At 39.3% G+C, this 21,423-nt stretch overlaps 1 protein-coding gene across 8 annotated transcripts in view; it reads right to left on the bottom strand.

Moving 5' to 3' along the window:
- b3gat1a (beta-1,3-glucuronyltransferase 1 (glucuronosyltransferase P) a) overlaps window positions 1-21,423 on the bottom strand; it is a 71,024-nt gene that overhangs the window by 9,373 nt on the left and 40,228 nt on the right. For 4 of the 8 annotated variants that reach the window (XM_028572911.1, XM_028572915.1, XM_028572909.1 and 1 more), the window contains exons 3-6: window positions 11,628-11,790; window positions 4,957-5,099; window positions 2,911-2,982; window positions 2,294-2,805 (exon numbers count right to left, since the gene is read on the bottom strand). In XM_028572911.1, the coding sequence (XP_028428712.1) occupies window positions 2,294-2,805; window positions 2,911-2,982; window positions 4,957-5,068 (696 nt within the window). In that variant the 5' untranslated portion in view covers window positions 5,069-5,099; window positions 11,628-11,790. Of the gene's footprint in view, window positions 1-2,293; window positions 2,806-2,910; window positions 2,983-4,956; window positions 5,100-7,109; window positions 7,543-11,627; window positions 11,791-21,423 lie in introns of those variants that run through there. The other 4 variants (XM_028572913.1, XM_028572916.1, XM_028572914.1 and 1 more) reach the window with 4 other exon arrangements.

A 21,423-nucleotide genomic window follows, 5' to 3' on the forward strand; every position in this document is an offset into this window, starting at 1 on the left:
CTTGCTCCACTTTGAAGGAGGCCTTCAGAGACAAAGTAGCCGTGTTTCAGGGAAGAAATCCCAAATTCTCACAGAGAAAAGAAGGCAGGCATCCAGGTACATTATTCAGTCTCTTAGGGTGCAGTGAGGAACAAACACAACAGAATTATCATCCATTGCTGCCTTGTAAGTCTTTGTCCAAACAATAGAAAATGTCAATAGTAATTTAGGTGTAAGGATTCTGATTCAATTTCCATTTATTTATTAGGGCCTGAGATAGAATTATTATTATTCTGCAAAGTTATTGCATTTTCTAAGGGCTAAAGGTGCATGAAAAGGTGTGAACATTTGCACATGCATCAGAACCGGTGAAAAATATGATATTTTGGCACGATAGCGCACCCTACAAAATTTAAAAGAAATAACCCTTGCAGTATGTTTCACCTACACGTATGAAAATTGGTAGCCATATGTATAATGTTCAGACAAAAAAAGCCACTTGGAGCCATACCCTAAATGAACAGGAAGTCTGACATTTTGAATTTACTGTGCATTTTTTGGACGTTTTTTACCATTTGCATGGATTGGTATAACAAACTCCTTCTACAGATTTAATCCGATTCACTGTACATTGTCCAATCTGCCACAAACTTCACATGCATGACAGGAGTCCAGGCCTGATGACATCTACATACCAATATTCACTCATAGTGCCACCTACTGGCGACAGGAAGTTAGCCTTATGTGAAAAAAATCATCCGATATACATGACATTTACATTGTGTGGGCTACACTTGATATGTGTATCATGCTGCACCCTATACTTTCAGGCAATACAGTCTAACTTCTGTGAGAACTCCTGTGAGAACTCCTGAAAGTTAATGTAACTTAGATCATGAAAGTAATGCATTCTCTCAGAAAACCACTTTTGTACTACCTCTCTTCATTACTGTCAACCTCAGTATCATCTGTTTACCGATTTTCATTTTTAGATATTTTCATTTAGGTTTGTAATTACTTTAAACTTCTTTTAATTTTTCTTAAAAGTGGAGCAGAAAATGTACTCTAATTGCTCAAAATCAAAACATTAGCTCACTTTTGATTAACCAGGGGAAAGTGATGACTCTATTTCTTACACAGAGAGTGCAGCGTGCACCAATCTTTTTAACCGAATTTTGACTATACAGTAGTGTCAGCAAACTCTTCTGTAGTTGCAGTCAATTCTCTGCCTTCTGTCTATCTGGCGGTCACGTCGCATTTTCGTTTTCTTTCTCTCCCTCTCCACTCCTCTCTCTCTTTCCCCGTCAGGGCCGTTACTTTGGCCCATAAATAGGCCCGTTGGAGTTGATGGAGGGCCGCAGAGGGAAACGGAGCACTTCTGCTGATTCCCAGAGAAAGGTAATGACACCCCGTCAATACCCGGCACTCCATTTACTACGGACCCCGTCTGCACTGCTAACAAGACTTGAGGCTAATACTCATAGGACCTAGACCGTGTCCGTTCAGGTAATTCAACTGATGTTGAGATGGATGGCCTGAGATGTACTGATTACATGCCCAAACTTCTCTCCACCAGCTCCAGATCCCTGACTGTGCTTGTTAAGATCTAAAAAAATGATTCAAGTTACTGAGAATTTATGGTTCACCCCGCCTACAGTATCATGTCATATCATGTCACAGATGCTTACAGTATATTGCGGTTTAGTGCCATATCATATATTGTATGTGTATTTATTTTATATTGAATTAAAGTAATAGGAATAGATATACAAAAAAACATGCAATTTCAAAAGTAAAGATTTATATTTGTGTTTTTGCTGGGAATGGTTCAATCTCCCAGAATTACCCACCAACATCGGCGGTACAACATTTGAAAGGTGGATGGAACTTTCAATAGCGGTCAGTACCGAACAGGAAATGGTTATGCTTAGGTATAGGCTTTAGAATCTAAAGTTCAGATAACAGGTGTTAGTTTACGCTTAAAGTTGCAAATACTTTAGAAATTGGGTTAAGGTTAGAGGTGACTGGGTTATGGTTAGCACTTCCATTTGTAATTGTAGTTACACTGGGATCTATAAGAACACAGCTATGGTAAAGCTAATTAAGCTATGTGTACATGGGAGCCATAACTTGCTGTTGACATCCTCTCATCATAGCACTGCATTTAGAAACATTTTGTAAAGATCCAAATGGTATTATTATTATTATTATTGTATTGTTATATCTCATTGTGTCTTGCTGGTCTTTTTCTAGCCAATTTATTGTAAAAAAAAAAAAATGCATGAAATGAACATGAGTGTATCCTATCTCTGACCTCCTCAAACAGCTCCAGGCTGTATGTGTTGTCGTCGTCTGCAAAGTAGACGATTCCAGCTTGGCTGCTGTTGGCATTGAAGGTCTCCCTCAGCCACCGCAGGGCCAGATTCCTCTGCATGGTACCCCTGGGGATTCTGGGGTCCCGAGTCTCACCCCGCAGTTTATAGTTCCTGGGCGTCTCAACATTGAGATGGGTGTAGTTAAGCCCTGTTTCTCGGAGGAGCCGAGTGACAAGAGGCGTTCTCCTTTGGGAGTCCTCCACCAGGATCCAGTGCAGGTTGGGAACATGGAGAAAAGTGTTTGCCAGCCGTGTGAGCTCCGCCTTCTGCACCGGTCGACTGTATGTGGGGGTGATGATGTGGATGGTAGGCAGCACATCGGACCATGGTGGAGGCCGCGTATACACATACTCTGTCCTCACCACCTCCACAATGTCCTTATCTGAGGCACAGTATTCCTTGGAGTCTTGCGCCTGGCCACCAGCCTCCCTCTTGCCCTCGACACCATCATCTGCAGATTTGGGGATAAGAACACATGTAAGGCATTAGCGCAACCTTGGGCTGCCCTTTGTATATTTGCCTCAGGTGACTACAACCCAATGGGGGTAAAGTGTACCTGAGAGCCGGTGGTGGTGAACTGCAAGCCTCTCTGGAATGATAAAGATCTCTTTTACTAGGTGGTGACAGGCTGCAAAAAGTGAAAGCAGGCACCGTGAGAGGATAACACAGCTGATGGACAGAGAGACAGGGCATGGAAAGGGAGGGGAGAGATGAGCCTTGTTATTCCCCTGGCGTTGCTTTTGGGCTTTTCTTTCGAAAGAAGAAATATGTGGGTATGTGGTTCCTTTAGGTATGTCCTCTTTTTATGTTCAGACTCCACCACAGGCTCCATCAGCCTCTGCCTGCCCCTCCATGTCCTTAACTTACTACTGCTATGTTACTTTCCTGCAATAAACATGGAGTTATTTAGCTGAAATCAGTCCTAGTGTTGACATTTAATGTTATTATAAATCTATTTTGCCCCAGAGTTCCCTAAACATGACTACAATTGCTGTGATTAACTGCAGTGTAATTACTTGGTTGTTAGCATGGACTGAACACAATCAAAAACAGGTAAAGACTCCACTGCCAAGATATTTTGGCTCATAAATGATTGAATGTGATTATTTGGTTATTTACTCAAATGTGCATGTTTACATTGATGGTTATTACACGTTTAAGCACACTTTTTTTGGTTATCTGAATTCTGAATACAGGTAACACTAAACAGAAATTAAAAAGTAGAAAAAAAAAATCAAATTGTTCAGTATTACAGCTGGGAGTAGTGAATTACCTTTTTTGGACATTTGACAGTTACTATACAGAATTAATTAAATTAATTAATGTATTAATTAATAATCCAAGCTCACAACAGCTACAGTGCTACAGTAGTGAATGTTGGGCTACGAACACGCTGCTTTCTTTTTTCTTTCTTCTTAAATGACGTCAATCTATTTTGAATGTATAAGGGCGAAAAATGTGACCATTTACTCAAGACTTGCATGTAAACTGTGGTGCAACAGTCCGCTGAGACTCCAGAGGTAAAGGCTGTGATATTTTGTCCCTAATAGATTGGTCATGATGGATAGAATATGATTATAGAATCATTATGTTGGTTGTTCTTTTCATTGTGCCACAGCTAATGACAATCTTTGTCACTGTTCTGCCCGAGCTCCAGTCGCACCTCCAACATATGGAGGATTTTTCTGCAGCACATAGATTAACACAATCTGCTGATGGCCAGATGTTCAACAAAGGCTGCCAGTGAGCGTGCTGCCAAAAAGGCTCTAGCATCTCTTTTAAGAGAGCACAAAAAGAAGCCTGTGGGCAGAGCTGGGTCACATTTTATACTCCTTTGTGTCTTCACCGTATTTAATTGTCAACACATTTTTCATAAAATGTAGAAATGTGGTTTTCTATGAACTTTTCTGGCATTGTCAACTAATCATACGCTTTTTAGCTGTGTAAATAAACTGCAGAAACTATTTATTTAGTATAATTTGTAGCTTCTGTTGACTCCAGACTGACTTGGGTCATTTGTGTAAACTTGTTTTGTTTGGTAACCCCTGTATGTGCATTCATGACATAGCTCTTTTGATTTGCTATGGCTCTAATTTGGGTTTGTTTACTCTGCAGCATACTTGACATTTTACACTGTTGATTTGTGGTCTCTGGGGGATCATTGGGAGGCTCATTAGTGTGTGTTTTAATGAATCAAACTGGTGTGCAAACGTGATATTACACGTGGATGCAAGATATCCCATGAAGCTAATTGAGCAGACATTTATTATTTCAAACTGCTGATTAAACAAACTGAAATTCATTTCCACTGAATGCTGATTAGACACAGATAAAAAAAATCTATGATTTTCAACTGACAGACTAAATATATGATATAAAAAATAACTCCCAGAGTATATGTTATGGTAACTTCTCAGTATTCATCAGGCACTAAACAATCCACGCTGAAGAGGTTTACAATGACTGAAGTGTAATTGAGCTCTGATGAAGCGGATGGTCATGGTTAGTGAGTGCCTCAAAATGAACAGCCTGAAGTGCAGTGTTAGGTTCGAGGATGCACTTCCGGTTTGATATTGCCAGTGTAGTGCAGTGTACTGCGTACCCTTGCGGATGGCGAGGAGTGGAGCTATAGTGCTTTGGTGCCAAACAGTGATGAGCAGAGTCCAGGGTAACACGATCAACACGATGGCAAGAATATCTCTTCTCTTCGGCATCTCCAGGATTGGTTATTTGGCTCGGCATTACCTTGAGAGAAAAGATGGTGGTATTACCATTCTGCATTTCATTTCAAATGGGATTTCAGGTAAAGTCCCTTTGGAGAACCTTGAAAATAATCCATGAAATGTCTGTGGTTGTGTTCATATTTGCACATGACAAACATTTAGAGAAATAACCAACACCAAATTCAAGATTCAAACAAACACACAAGTTGCTGAATCTCAATAACTTGGCAATGAGGAGGCACTAGAGGACACCCATATTCATGCGGAGCAAAAGTGTCATTGACAGAAATTGTGTAAAAGTGTACTCTGAGCTGTTAAAACAAAATAAAAGTATATTCTGCACCAGACACAGCGCCATTACAGTCTCACCAAAAGACATTAACAGTGAGATGATGGAGCAGGTGCTGTTTAACCTATGCAGAACACTGTAAGATGTTGAAAGAATAAAGGTTATAAAATAAAACTGTAACTATAAGTGTGTCCCAGCCAATAAAAGGAAGGTCAAAGCCACTGAATAAGCCATGGAGCAGGAGCTTGTGCTTTCTGCCAACCCTATGGGCTCATCTGTGCCATTACTGAGGAACCGGGCAGTGACTACATGCCCAGTGCTGAAAATATTCACCGGCCAAATGGCAGGAAACAATGTACCCAGAATGCTGGTTGACTTGTTTGGGAAATGCGCCATTCCCTTAGCCTCGTGAGACCGTCCTGATCTCGCGAGCTCCAGTTTTCCACTCGCAGATCAGTCTGGCATCTTGAGGCAGAGAAAATTTGGAGCCGTTAGCCAAACGACCGGGCCAATCAGCGTTGGTTTTGAGGTGGGTTAGGTGGTGACAGACAGATGGTTTATCCAATCAGCTAACCAGTATTTTCAGACAGCGGTAGCCCTAATTCTGTTAGCCGCTCGCTAATGCTTTTTTTCTCTTGGATCCTTTTTTTGGAATATGGTCCGGGAACCTGAAATGGTGCCTTTTATTCCTAAATTCTCGTTACACAAACGGCAAATCTCCTTTACCGACATGTTGCTTGCATGCTGAGCTAACGAGCTATGCTTTGCCTGCAGCAGCAGGGGCGGGCTTGTGGTTGTATTTTCATACGCTTCGTGGATCTGATTGGTTGATTTGGCCCGTCTATCACCAACATAGGTGATAAACAGATGGTTCATCCAATCAGCTAACCAGTATTTCTGCCCCTTCCCAAAAGTTTTCCAACGGAAAGTTCCCAGATGGATATGCCGAGCAAATGCGAAGCAATCCATCTGGCGGAGTCAGGTTACCATTCCCTCTGAGTCCAGATCATTTGGTTCAACGTTGTATCCCTTTGAAAAGTATAATTACAGCATGGAAGATATTCACTGTAAATTAATAAAAATATCTAAAATTGATCTTTAAAATCAATTTAAAGTATCACACACCAAGGGTTGTAGTGAGGTGCTGATGGTGGAAGGAGACTTGGAGGTGAGAAAAAAAGTGTTGCACACTCTGGCTCCATATGCATTTCTCTATTTAATTTAGATGACGTTCCTGCAGTTGCAGTCATACTTTAAACAAAATGACAAGATACACTACATTTCACACCATACAGAGATTTAAATTGTATATGTATAAATGTTACATAATAAATATTATCTTATAGATCATGTAGCTAAAGTGAAACACCAGCTATGGGCTTAAACAGCTAGCAAGCAACTGCCACGCTGTAGCACGGAGCTCTGTAGCCGATGTCACGTGACCAGCCGACGGTCTCCTAGTTTTGGTATGATATCATAAATTATGTTTTAGTGTGCTTAACTTTTCGTACGATATCCTACGAACCCGTTCATGAGAATGCGTTGCAGCGCTTTCAGAGACAGTGAATCCATGTGTGAATACATCTTTTGTCTATGATTTTTAGGACCAACAACGAGAATCTCAGTCGCTGTAGAAAGTTTTGGACAGTTAATATCGCTGATACAAATACTAGTTTGTCAACAGAGCAGAGGAAAATGAAATGTACTGTGTGTCATCTAGAGCTTCGTGAAGCGACTACATACCTCCGTCACTGCTCGTCGTATCAGCGGCAGTTAGTAGAAATGGTTGACCGCCACAGAGTCCTGTGTGTTATTGAATACTCGATTCTGATTGGCTCCAGGGTGTCCATTAAAAGTGATAGGACATGTCAATGGACACCAGTCGTCCTACCAAAGGAGTGAAACTGTTTACTGTTCTAACTGAATGCGCTACATTAAATCAAAAAGGAAATGTGGATTTATTATTTCCAACTCGTCCTCTGAACACCACAGGATGGCGCTAAAACACACAGGCTGCTTCCCCTCTGGACTGACTTTGTTTCACAGAGAATAACGTTATCTCACATCCCGTTCACTGTTCAGGTCGCTGTTTCGGGCTGCGCCGCTGCAGCCGACAGTAACGTTAGCTACACATCGCCGATCAAATTCTTCGTAAAAGTCGTTATATTGTTTTGGGGACAATGACATGGCTGGATAGCTAGCTTGTCTTGTTGTTCAACATACTGTCAAATTATGTTTACTGATTGCCAACTGTACACAATGTTATTGACTTTGGACCTTGCTAGCGTAACGTTAGTTTTCTGGCTCCTAGCTAAACTGAAGAGTTCTATCCATAGACATAACATAGAGCTGAGCGGACTATATAAATATCCCCGGTTGCTAAGCGAGGCAAGTCGTATCTAAGGTCCTTCCTATTTCCTGGATGAGTGAACAACGTTTGCATTGCATAAGGGCCGTTACTGTCTAAGAACCTGATGGATGGGAATGATTGTTCCAGGTATTAGTCAAACCGTCAGGCGTAACCAGTGAAACAGAGTTAGTGTTTGGATAAACTTTAGATTTCGATTGTAAAACTAATTAAAATAGGAACTAATGTTTTAAAAATATGTTATTTGACAAGTGACCATGGTATAAGCGGGTTATATCACTCCGACCACCTCCCTATGCGGCCAGCTGCGTTCTTAAACAGCAGCGGTGTGGTCGCACAGCAAAAAAAAAAAAAATACGAATTACAGTGCTTAACTTTTCGTTTCTTTTCAAAAGGTGTTCATGAGAACAGGAAATACAATGAGCAAGTCAAGAACCTTGGTATTGTTTTTGATACTGATCTAGATTTTGAAAAACACATCATCACGAAAACAGCATTTTATTTCTTAAAGAAATATATCAAAACTTTGACTTCATTTCTCAATCTGACTCTGAGCAACATGGTGCATGCATTCATCTCAAGCAGGTTAGACTACTGTAACGCTTTATTTGAAGGATTATCCAAACAATCAGAATGCAACAGCCGGAGTTCTTACACAAACACGTAAATTTGAACACATTACTCCGATAATAAATCACTTTGTTGGCTCTCGGGACAATACAGAATCACTTTCAAAATCCTGCTAATAGTCTATAAAGCACTTCATGGTTTAGCACCTCAATATGTAGCTGACTTGCTAACTGATTACAACCCTATCAGGCCTCCCAGGTCATCAGGCAGAGGCCTTCCAGGATTAGATCCAGGTCAGGTGAGGGGGCCTTCATTTACTGCTGTTTACTCTCTGGAACAAGCTGCCTGATGACCTGAGGTGTGTGTGTGTGAGTGTGTGTGTGTGTGGGTGTGTGAGTGAGTGAATTTGTATGGTCACACTTGTATGTTTTTGTTCATTGTCTTGTTATGTTTATTGTATTCTTTTCTATTCATGCTTTATTTTAATGTGTATGCTGTTTTTAATGTAAAGGACTTTGGGTTTACCTGTAATGGTAAGGTGCTATACAAATAAAAATAACATTGACATTGACATAGATAAACATCATAAACAACGTTGTCTAAACTTTGAATAAGTAGAGGTACCTTACAGAAAACACTGCAATCTTTTATTTAGGATTTGTCACAATTTGATAAAAAAAAATGGTAGACAATCTCTTTCTTCTTTTTACTTAACCTGTAACCTTACAAACTATCGTGTCATTTAGTTAGTTAAAGACGTGTTACTTGACCTAGTAAGTAACGCTGGGTTAAGTTGTTAGAGCTGACAAACACAACTAACAGACCTGCCATGCTTAGTTACTGTTGCTAAGCTATGACTGGATAATCACTGTAGCCAAAAATTATTTTTTCTCAAATCTATGGTGGAATAAAAAATAAAAGACCTGGAGCAAAAAAGGACTAGCATTTAAAAACGCTTCTTACTCTGTTAATTGTTATGCACAAATAGCATATTTCATGAATGAGACCCTTTTTATTTTTCCTCCAGCTGTATTTTTATGCAATGATCTGCCAAAACTCATTGTGAAAACAACAAATGAACATTATTCAGCATATAGACGTTGATTCTACATTGTATGATATTGAGATATAATTTTTTTTAAGGACACAATGAGTAATTTCACCCAAATTTTGAAAATCAAAATCAATACCTCACACACATTCGCAATAAAAATGTTTACATTGCGTTTCACAAATGTAGAAGTTAAGACATGATTTGTTTTAGATTACATTATTATATTTCAGACTTTCTTATTACTGTGTCCACTTCCTGTGCTGTAGCCTACTTCAGTGCCACGTAGCTCATTTACATTGAATCTAAGGACGACAGACCTGGGAGACGGGAAGTCTCTCCCAGGGACTGCCCTCCTCCTCCTCCTCCTTAATAGGCTTCTGGCATTACGCCGAGCCCTAACTGGAAAAATGCAGTTATTAACTGATCTGCTCAATTAAACAAAGGAGAAAAACAGACATAATGTGAGCCCAGGTGTTTGGCGTATTCATTACAGCTTTACACATGAGGAAGCAAGTCATCACATTTCCCACAGTGATCCTGTTCCCACTGCTGGGGAAGGTGGCAGTATATTGATGCTTAACATAATTGTACATGCCAATTATATATATGGAGCTCTGTAAACAAATACACCATTAATGCACCAGCCATCAGGTGAGAAGAGTGTAAGTGTGAATAGTTCTGACACACCATACACTATCTTTGTGTGTTCTGCTGAGTTGTAGGGCTGTATTTGTTCTATTTCAGTGGAGAGGTGATTTACACTGAAGTCCTCTGCTATTATTATTGTGCGTGCATAGTTGTATAAAAGTAGTTTTGCAGAAAATAACATTACCCACATTTCAAGTCCTTGAAGGGATGATATGATAAAAACAGTAAATGCATTGAGCCACGTTTTTGAAGAAAAATATGTAACCAAAGCTACTGATGGGGAAAAATAAGCCTTTTAGACCATTTCATTATAACCTAATGCAAACAACCATTACATCCTATACATATGTATCAGAAGTGTATGAACTCAGTTCCAACACTTCTTTTCAGTAATTCACAAAGCAATGGATGGCACTCGGGGAGCACAAACCCCCACTGATGCTGAATGTCTACCCGTCACACATCATTGTTATTGCTTACATTTTCTGTGAAATGGATTCATTGACCTTGTGAATATGCCCTTGTTATAGGCAGTATTTAATTTGTAAAGTGGGAGGTCCCGGAGCGCAGAGCGGGGGTGGATCCAGCGACTTAAAACGGGGGTTGGAGGTAACGGAACAAAAAAGAGAATTACATTGCCTACGTAGCTTCTCTGACTAAAAAAGCCTAAATAACGCTGTGTGTACATCAGGGCAATGTTTATTTTAATTTCAGAACATGCACTGCATGGGTACGAAATGTAATTTCTCCACATTCTTGATCGGCGGAAACAATTTTTGCTTGTTTGGGATCCGACTGTCCAGCGTATTTGAAAAAGTTAAACAAACTTTTTGCATTTTTGTGAAACGAGGCTAACAGCAATCTCAACCAGCACAAGCGCATGTGTCACTTGAAGTGCCTCCCCTCCCTCCGTCCCTCTGTCTTACCCTGAAAATTCACCTCAAAACGCATCGAAAATGCAAACATGAGATTTTTGTGGAACTTCAATGGGGAATAAAGACTAACAATACAGATAACAACATTGAACACTACACAAACAGTAATTCATTTTTTTCATTTAGGCGATTAATTTTTCCTGGTGACACAGGAGGTGCCGGATCCAATAAAAAAGATTCAGGATCCAACGTCGGAGGTGCAGGAACATGTTCAGGCGCGTTCCGGCTCAAATTAAGCCCTGGTTATAGGGAAGTATCTGTCTCGGTTAGCTATTATAATGGTGGCTGAAACGTTATTGGAGAAAACCCTTGAATTATCCCATTATCCAAGCCATTCTTTCAAATCCAAAAAGCCTGTTTCAACATAGAAACTGCCTTTAGTGCCTTACATTTCCCATGATGCGGTTTTATATCATCTTTTGTTAGACCCTCCCTGCCTGATAAATTCCCTGATGAGGATGACATCACTATGCCATCAACAGGCTTATTTTCTCAGACTTGACAGTGCTCCTCCCAAACTGCAGTAAACATTATACAACTGTTATAATGAACTGTTATAATATCGCAGGTTGAGTAGCAGTCCCTGTGACCTTCACATGTAAAATCAGTGGAATCCCCCTTTAATAACATTGCTTGCATACAATTAATACATCTATATGAATGAATTAAAGGCGCTGGATGCTCACCCACAGTTATAACTGGATCATGGCACCACTAGTGGTGCACAGCTGGGAGGGCCACACTGCATACTGGACGAGCTACGTAGTGGTGACGTCCTCCATGACACTTCAGCCAACCATTTCTTCTTCCTCTGCCGTGTCACGCAGACAGGCAACACTGAGACCTGACCTGTAAAAGAAGAACGTTTCAGTGAACATGACTCTGTGATGACAGATTGCGAGTGGTTCTATGTGTTTTTACAGTGTCTACCTCCATGTACCCCCCTGCTTCTCTCATTCACACCAGCATGAGACATCCAAGGACAGTCAGCCAGGTTTAAAGAAAGCAGTTTGGACAAGCTCTAAGAGTCAAATGCCTTACAGAGATTCTTGGCTATAGACACCTTTGTGAGCGGTGTGGCTTTGTGACGTCTATTCATTATTTAACATCAAAGAGCTTGGGCTGAAAATGCAGCTGAGGAAAAGTGTGTCAGTGTCAAGTAATGAACTCTAATAATAGATCATTTTACCTCATTGAATCCAATCTAAACTGAACAGACACAGAGTCAGTATTTTTCTTTTTTCATTCGCCTAATGTGGAAAATGGAAGAGGGTTAGTCACAACTCATTTGCTTGCCAACAGTCTCGGGTGGGGGATGTCACAAAAATAAACTGGCATCATGTCTTATTCAAATACATCAGAGGGAACGCTGCTTCTATGAAGGCTTATGCTTCACTCAGCCGATAGGTCTGGCAATGCGAGACTACTCAGTCAGTGATGTCTGTACGCTGTAGACTGTATTTGTTAGCGGCTTTGTAATAGAGAAGCATATAAATTGCAAATATATGGTGGTTTTGGGAACAGCAGGAGTCCCAGAATCATTTCACCGAGGCACACTATTTTATATAAAAAAAAGGCAAATTGCCTGTGACCCAGTATTGCAGTAGGGGGTGTACAACATTTCAGCACAATCTATTTTCAGATTGCCCTGTCTCATTGTCCAGTTCCTCAAACTGAATGATCATGCATCTGAGGGTTGCAGTCATGTGGAAAAAGAAATAAAAGATGAATATGAGAAACAGTCTTCATGTGTTAGTGCAGCTTCTGCAGCAGGCTATGTGTATTTTGTGGCAGCAACAAGCAAGTACTGTAGTGACAAAAACAAATAACTAAACAGCAGCAATAGAAAGGCTTTACAGTCACTGCCAGGTACTGTCATGCATGCAAAGTCACAATGACAGTGTTGTCGCTCTGATTTCTGTACAACACTCCTCTCTTTTTCGCATTGTGAAGGAAACACAGTATAGTTAGAACTACAACCTGCCAAAATCTCAGACTCCAACAGGCCATTGCAGCATCTCAGTGCTAAACATTTTTGAAAGAAAAAGAAACCAGCTGCCATCTGAAGGGAGCTAGAGCTCATATTGGTTATGTACACAAGATAACAGTGCTATACATGCTTGTTTTGTGATATGATGAATGCATTCATTTAAAGTCTTGATTTCTTCTTTGGCACAGAGTTATTTACACGTTTAAATAGGGTTGGGCCATGGAAGATTACATTCTTTTTTAAAGGAATGTTTAACTTTAAATTAATAAAAAATGTAATTGGTCCAATACTTTGGTTTATAACCAAACACCTGCCAAATCTATGGCATTCCCATCAGCCTCAGCTGTTCTTTGTGTTTAGTGCTAATTAGCAAATGCTAGCATGTTAACACGTTAAAGTAAGATGGTGATACTTACTTAACATTAGCATTTTAGCATTGTCATTGAAGCATGTTAGCATGCTAATATTATTTAGCTCAAGCACTGTGAGAGAGCAGGCTACAGCCTCAGAGTTGCTAGGATGACACGACTCTTAGTCGGAACTGACTGTAGGACACACTGATGCCAGTTAAAGTGGATAGTAGATGTACACAAATACACATAAAACAATAATGCTGAAATGATATTTCTCAGACTCTTCTGATAAATTTCAATCTAATCTGTTTTGTTATACTACAGTAAGTTGCTTATCTGTTTTTAATGTGCTATACAGTATGTGCTGGTTTTACTGTAAAGTGTATTTGAGTACCATGTAAAGCGCTATATCAATTAAATGTATTATTATTATTATTATTATTATTATTATTATAATTTTTATTTTTAATGTAGCACTTTCCTCTATCTGCCCAACAGGTGGTAAAACAGAAATAGGCAACACCAACAGATAACTATGTAAACTATGTTTGTGTCTGTGGCACCTGAACTGTGTGATGGGGCAAGAATACAGAAAGTAAATCCCACACCAGACTGCAGCAGCCAATAGCAGGTAATGAAGCTTGACAGCCTTTCACATCAGCACGAGTTAACCAGCTGTGAAGGGAACACCTGCCGCTGATTAATAAAGAATCACAGCAACAATGCCATGTGTGAAAATTGTTGTACTGATTGTTGAACTAACACCATTACACCCAAAAGGTGAGGCGGGAGGGGTGAAACAATACGTTGTCAGTTCTTTATTTATAACTAAGTAGGCTACTTTTTTAGACCCAAGTAGCTTCAGCTTTAAAATAATAAAAACACATTGTACTATATATATATATGTAGCACATCCAAGCTATTACACAAGTGCCTCATTAAACATTCCTTTGAATCTAGCTTTATTTGTTTTGGAAAATATCTTTTATTCTTTAACAATAGATCTTCTGAGGATTCAGCAAGCAGCAATTGGAACAAAAAAGGCTCCAAGTGATTTGTTGTGGGGCAGTAATGTAAAGATGGATTCTTGTAGTACTTGTCATCTATTTTTTGTTGGTAATAGTCTATTAAAGTACTATGTTGGTAATACTAATTATGAAAGGATTTGTTTACCTGAAATGTATGTTCTCTCTTTACCATGCTTACCAAATTATATCGCAGCCAAAATACCTTAATTTGTAATATGAAGGATTTTTGACAAAAAAAAATCTTAACTCAAGATCCACTTACTAGCCTTTTTCCAAGGCTTTCAGACATATCTAATGGTCTTCCTAGGCAGATGGAATTTTCTCTATTATCATGGAAATACATAGCTCAAGTAGTTGTCAAGTATGGAACTTCACGTGATACTGAACTACTGATCACCTGTTTTGACCAAAGTTACCAAGGCCATGCAATGACAACTGAGCAAATTCAATCTGCCTACCAAGACCACACAATGCAATTGAAAGCATGAAAAATGTTGACAAATAAGCTAGTAAGTGGACATTGGAGTTAAGCTATCCAAGGTAGAGAAAACACTTTAATGCTTAACTTTGTCAAAAATATTCCCAAATACTAAGTACATTTTTCTATTTACTTTACTGCCTCTCCAAGTTTAGTTCTAGGCAGTATTTAGTTAAATATCAGTTAAATATCAGTCTCCAGAGAAACAAGTATTATGTGAAATTAAATGAATATTTAATAAAATAACATGCTCTCCTTATGAAAACATATTTGTATTACATTTTAGCATAAAAGGTCAACATATGTTAAAATGTATTACTGTTTTTTGAGCTTTAAACATAGTTTAATAGGCACTGGACAGTCACATTGTCAAGTATATATCGGAACCATCAGGTCAGCAGTGGCTGGCTCACACATTCTCCCTCTTTCTTCTCCCTCTTCCCTCTGTCTTCAGATTTGTAAAGTTAAGTCTTCAAAGACGAAGCGGGGGCATGTTTCCAAGTTGTTATCGAGTCTGCCTCTGACTTCTGTGCTCCCTTGGCCATGATCGTCTCCTATTTCCAGAGGACCCAATAATATCATCATATTTCCCTTGCTTGCTTTCTGGCATCATTTTGATGTACTCTCCAGTCGGCAGGGAAAACAGGCTCTCTGGAGATAGTGTGTCTTGGTATGTCCAATCGTTTGCTTTAGTTTATGAATTCATTGGACTAGCTTGATAAAGTAAAGCACAGAACAGTTTTCAGGGATATCTAGGGAACCTTGGAAGACAAGTTGCTGCAATAGATCATTATTGATGTTACTGTCACAGCCCCCCAAAAAGCTGTCATTAGAAGTGAATTTTGAATCTGTGGGCATTGATTCAAACATGCTTAATTGCTTTTAAAATATAATTATCAAAGAGCTGAATTCAAGGCCCAGAATCATCATAACATCATCGCACTATTTAATAAACATACAGGCATTTGGCTTGGTTACTCTGGTACATTTTACTCTAAACTAACAGCTTACAATGTTACACAATTAAACGTGTCATGGATGCAGGAACAATGCAAGGCACTATAAGTGGCACACTATAAATGCCTTTAAATACACATTGTGCATCTGTGTGCATTTAAAACAGGACTGAACAGAACATTTATAGAACTGAGAAAACTCTTTGACATTATGTCAAAATATTAACCAAAATCTTCACGGTTGAGAATTCCCTTTCCTCCATACTTCATATTTTCGGTAAATGTGTGTATGTGTGTTTGAATGCATGCACGAATTACAGTGTAATACTTCTCATTCTCAAAAATTAGGCTGTCTCAACGACCTTAAAGGGCCATTTTTCAAAATTAAGCAATAACTCAAGGCAGACCGTGGCGTGTTGTGATTAAACCACAGCTAAGGAGCTTTGTTAATCACAACATATAAAACATCAAGTATGGCAATATGAAAGTTATAGTCACATACAAATTAAATTTTTTTTATTAATAGATAATAATGTTTACAATAAAATAGGCCCTTGTGGGCTGGCCGTCTGCACATACCGAGGCGATTGCTATGGAACAGAGGTAACCTTAGCCTACACTAGCAGCTAGCATAGGCTATTTATTTTATTTAATGCTAAAGAGTTAGCTCAGGTTCACCAAAGTCAAACAATAATACAAACAAGAGAGTACAGACGCAGAGTGATATTTATAGGAGTTGTGGCATGTGGTTATTCAAATAAATAATTAGGCATATTATAATAATAAATATAATGGATGAAAAATCAATTAGAGGCTGCCTCGTTGTTGTAGTCAAGAACAATGTGTTGCACTGACAAACTAATTCAACTAATTAGTGGGCAGAGGGGGAACTGATGACATACTGTACAATGGTAATCTTAAAATCTTGAGCAGAGTTGGCAATTATTTTGCTTTTCAAAATGTGAACAAACGAGTCTAAAGTTCTTGAAATTAGAACCCGCATATCACAGATCTTCATGTGACAAAAAAAAAACCCAAACAACTTGTGTTGGAGAAAGCATTTCCTGTTAAATTAGATCTTTTATGTCTGCCATGTTTGTTGCTATGCTACTATTAATATTCTATGTTTGGGTTCAACGAAAGGTCGCCTTCACACTAGTTTTGTGTAACTTGTCCCATCAATCCAATTCACACCTGCCATGGAGCGTGTTTCTTCAAAATTTGATGCTCTCCTCATAAAACAACTGCTTGCTTTGAGTCAAGCTAATAATAGCAATGCAGGGAAGGCAGCTACTGTATACTTTGGTAGGCTGTGAGAGGAAAGACAGTTATGTTGTTTACAATCATGTCATATTCTTAGGTATACCTTATATCATGCTAACTGGATTTTTAACATGCTAGTTAAATTAACATTGGTAATAATTTATGAAGTAGTTAGTAATCAAAGAGTGTCTGAAGTGTGATTAACAGATGTAAACCATTACAGAACATATCAACCTTTAATCTGCCAAATTTCCACTATTCGCAGAGCACAAGACCAGTTATTCCAATCACTACAAACGATGTTGAAAAAAAAAAAGAGAGTGTGGCTGTTACGCATGCTTGATTTAGATGATAAGGATGGCTGTTTCATTTTCAGGAAAACTTGAATAACCCATTAGCTGTGAGCATTTGTCCTGATTGATGGCTCCAGTCCATGCCTGGATCAGGCTGCCTCAGCAATGATGAAAGATTTAAGAGCACCAACCTTCAGGCAGGTTCTTTTCTGCTGATAACCGTGGGGGATAGCCTAGCGCAGTCTGCCCTTAACTTATCCTGACTAATTTATAGTCCGGCTCACCCAGGGCACATTTCCAATGCTGGACCTGGGAGCACGACGCAGCCTCTTACAGCTGGCTGAGCAGACTGAAGGAGCTCCGCCGGGATTGCAGAGGCTGCCACTACGACGTGGACCTGCCATGTCGGGTCAGCACAGTTCAGCTCTGATCACAATGGAGTCGTGGGAGATGTCATTTTGGGGAGACTATGGAGAGATGGTTTAACAGCACTGTCTCGTTTCTCCTCATTATGACTGCTAGAAATAGTCATTTCTACACTTTTGATTTGTATGATCAAACAAATTGTATGTAATGTGTTAATTAGGTTTAATTGTTTTGCAAAGTTTTGCTAGCTAGCTGTCTTTACGCTAAGGTAACCAACTGGCCATGGGCATTAGTTTTTTATTTATTGCAAAGAGAGGAGATACATTTTTCTATCTACTGTAGCTCTCCACCATAAAGCAAATATGCATATTTGCCAAAATGTCAAATGTACTACCTTGCTGACCTTATAATTAATAAATGAGAATAAATGCTGCTCATAAACAACACTGACCAAAACTTTATATGAATAATGTGCCCTGCAGCAAAAAGGGAATTAATAACATAATCATGGTTCATAACCATGGTTCATGGTTCACTGCAGCCCTTAGAGGTTGGGTTGTACAGTACTGTGAATTATAAAATGTCATTGGATCCTTTGTGCGCCATCAACATGACAAACAATATCAATCATAAAGTATAGGCAAATGACACAAAATCAACACTTTACAAGCTCTTATTCATGAAGGTGGACTTCAACAGTTCCCAACAATAAAAGGAAAAGCATAGTGTTTATCTCGTTAAAATTGGTTTCTGCGTACAGGGCGCTGACTTCCACCACATGTGAATGTACAGGCTTATTGTGCCTCAGCAGCATAAGGTCAAAGGTTGACAGAAGGAGCTCCCAGATTCATTAGCTAATTAAAGGCTGCATCCCGTGTGGAGTTTAGATGTTTGACTCTCTACTGCACTCTCGCTCTCAGACTTCAACATGCTATCTCTGTTGAGCTCTGAGTTCCTTAATGAGGGTTAGACCATGGATTTCTCCGATAAAAGATTCCCCAGTGTCAAAGTCCCACAATGAAATGCCCTTGTGGGGGGAAAATAATATAATTATGAATCTGATAATCGCTAATTAAACCTAAGGGATTTGAGCCAATGCAACGACAGTATAGCCAAGAGTTGTGTTAAGAGTTTTTTGTTATGAAAACTCACTGCTTGTTTGACAATAGATCAGAATCATCGGGCATCTGAATGAATCTTTTTCAAAATCAAACAAACTGAATTTTATCAATAAGAAATGTTAAATACTTGGAAAATAAAATGGGAACAACAGCAACCTCAGGTGAAGAAACCAGAAACCAGTGGGGAAAATGTGTGTGGAGTTCCGTGACCAACATGAGCCAATTGGGTGGCCCTACCGTGTTATAAGTGTGTAGCATTGTAGCGTAGCTGCATTTGTGAATTTAAATCATGGAAGTGCTAGAGGACCGCATGCATACTCAGCAAAACCTTCCCCGGGATAGGAGTTTTTGAGGATATGTCTGATGCAGAGGCAGAGGAACTTGGCACATAACAATGTGACACAGCTGCCAGTTTGCTCATATCCATCACTGGTGTTTTCTTAATTATATAATTAGTCAGGGTGTTGGTATATGTGATTTACATCTATGACATGCTGTCATTAACTTTGAACCTGCCAGTAAAACACTAGTAAGCTAATTTGTGGAGGAGATTAATTTTAATAGCTTTGGTAATTAGTGGATGCAACATTATTATTATTATTTTCCATGCTTATTGCATGTGTGAGTCATTCCATTTGCTAATGCCCTACACAGTGTATTTTATGAACACAATGATATACTAGAAGCCTTAAATACTTTATGTGTCACAGATGATGTCTTTGCACTCATGTGTTGACACATTAAGGGCTGGAGTCCAAAAACTGAAAAAAATAGACACGCAAAAAAACCTGAAAATCATATGTCAGTCACTACTTTACCAAAATAAATAAAAAACTGATCTTACTAATGCATATGCATCTCATTGTACTGTATATTAAAATCATTATTTGCAGCAGTCTTAACAAGCTAGTCTTTCCACATTATTATTCAAATTCTATATTAAAAACAGTTTAGCACTTATGCACGACTTTTACACAAATGGTATTTCTTGAATACCACCATAAAAGCACTGACATTTAAAGATCTCGGTAAAATGTCAAATAAGTGATGATGTCGAATGCAGGCCTAATGAAACAGCAAGTCAGCATAGCTTCCAGCTCAATGTAAAAACAAGGCACCTTTGACATTTCAACCCGAGCCTTGATAATCCTCTTTTTGCTGGGCTCTCAAATTGTTGCTTATCACTTACTATTATTATTTGTCCTTTGCTTGTATGCGGCTATGCACAGTCACATTCAAAGAGCACCCGGGGGCACAGAAAGATGACACCGACAGAACAGTGTTGACACAGCGACTGTGTGTCTGCTGATGCTACATTACAGAGGTGTCACTGACTCAACGGAGCAATGACTTTGCTGAGATAAAGAGCATGGTGGTGACTGACGGCAACGCTGTCACCAAATCCATTGGCAGTTTTCAGCTTCATGGATGCTGTGCAAGCATCAGTGAAAACAACAGTACTGTGTCATAGTGATAATGATAATAATAATAATAAAGAGCATGACTTAATACACCAAAATCAAATCTCAAATGTAACCTTAATTCATTGCCAGACCAAACCATGGTCTTATCTAACAAGAGTACAGTGAGGCTCATTGTGAGGCTTTACTTGAGCTAACAATTACCATGTTAACATGCTTAGATTGCTTTTTTACAATTGATGTTAAAGGAATAAGTTTGACATGGGAAATATGCTTATTTGCTTTCCAGATTTAGATGTGAACGTTGAAACTGCCCTTATGTCTGTACAGTATGAAGCCTCTGTCCGGAGCCGATAAGCTTAGTTTAGCACAGAGTGCAGGAGTAACAGCTAGCGTGTTTCTGCCAAAGAACTGAAGTGTAGAAAGGACAAGCTTTGGTTTTAGGGGAGGTTACAGCCAGCAGAGACTCCAGAGAGTCATTGTGCTGGACCAAGAAATAGTACTGCACATACCCCCTGTAAAACTGCAACTTTTACACAAACAATTTTTATACTCTGGTTGTTGTATCAATTACTGAGCTACAGAAGTGCTGGTAGGCAGATTTTTCTTTCCTTCGGACAGAGCTAGCTGGCTAGCTATTTCCCCCTGTTTCTTGAATTCGTAAGCTGATTGGCTGCTGGCTGTAGCCTAATATTTACCAGACAGGCATAAAGGTGGTATCGATCTTTTATCACACTCTTGGCAAGAAAGCAAATAGTATAGTATTTCCAAAAATGTTAAACCATTCCTTCAAAATTTCTTAAATTAGCAACTTTTATCAAGCGGGATTCAGCATATTTCAATTTCAACAGTATTTGAACCAGCGATGTACCGTGTATCTCAACCATATGTTTTAGATTATTTTCCATTAACTACAACACACACACACACACACACACACACACACACACACCACTAACATAGTCACACACCAAAGCCAGCATGACTTCCCTCCTGCCTAATGGTGGTCAATAGCCTATAGGCTGAGGGGGAAATCCTAATCCATTTGCCACTATACTGAACCATATGACCCAGTATCTATAATGAACCCCCTTCGGGGCTGAGGCATTATAACTGGAAATGTTTCCATTTAGGCCATCTAGCTGTAAAGTCCAGGGAGTGTTGGGCAATAGCAAAATTAGAAGGGGGGTTGTGGATGGGACTGAGCTACAAT

This window comes from Perca flavescens, chromosome 3 (genome assembly GCF_004354835.1).
Source record: "Perca flavescens isolate YP-PL-M2 chromosome 3, PFLA_1.0, whole genome shotgun sequence".
NCBI lineage: Eukaryota > Metazoa > Chordata > Actinopteri > Perciformes > Percidae > Perca > Perca flavescens.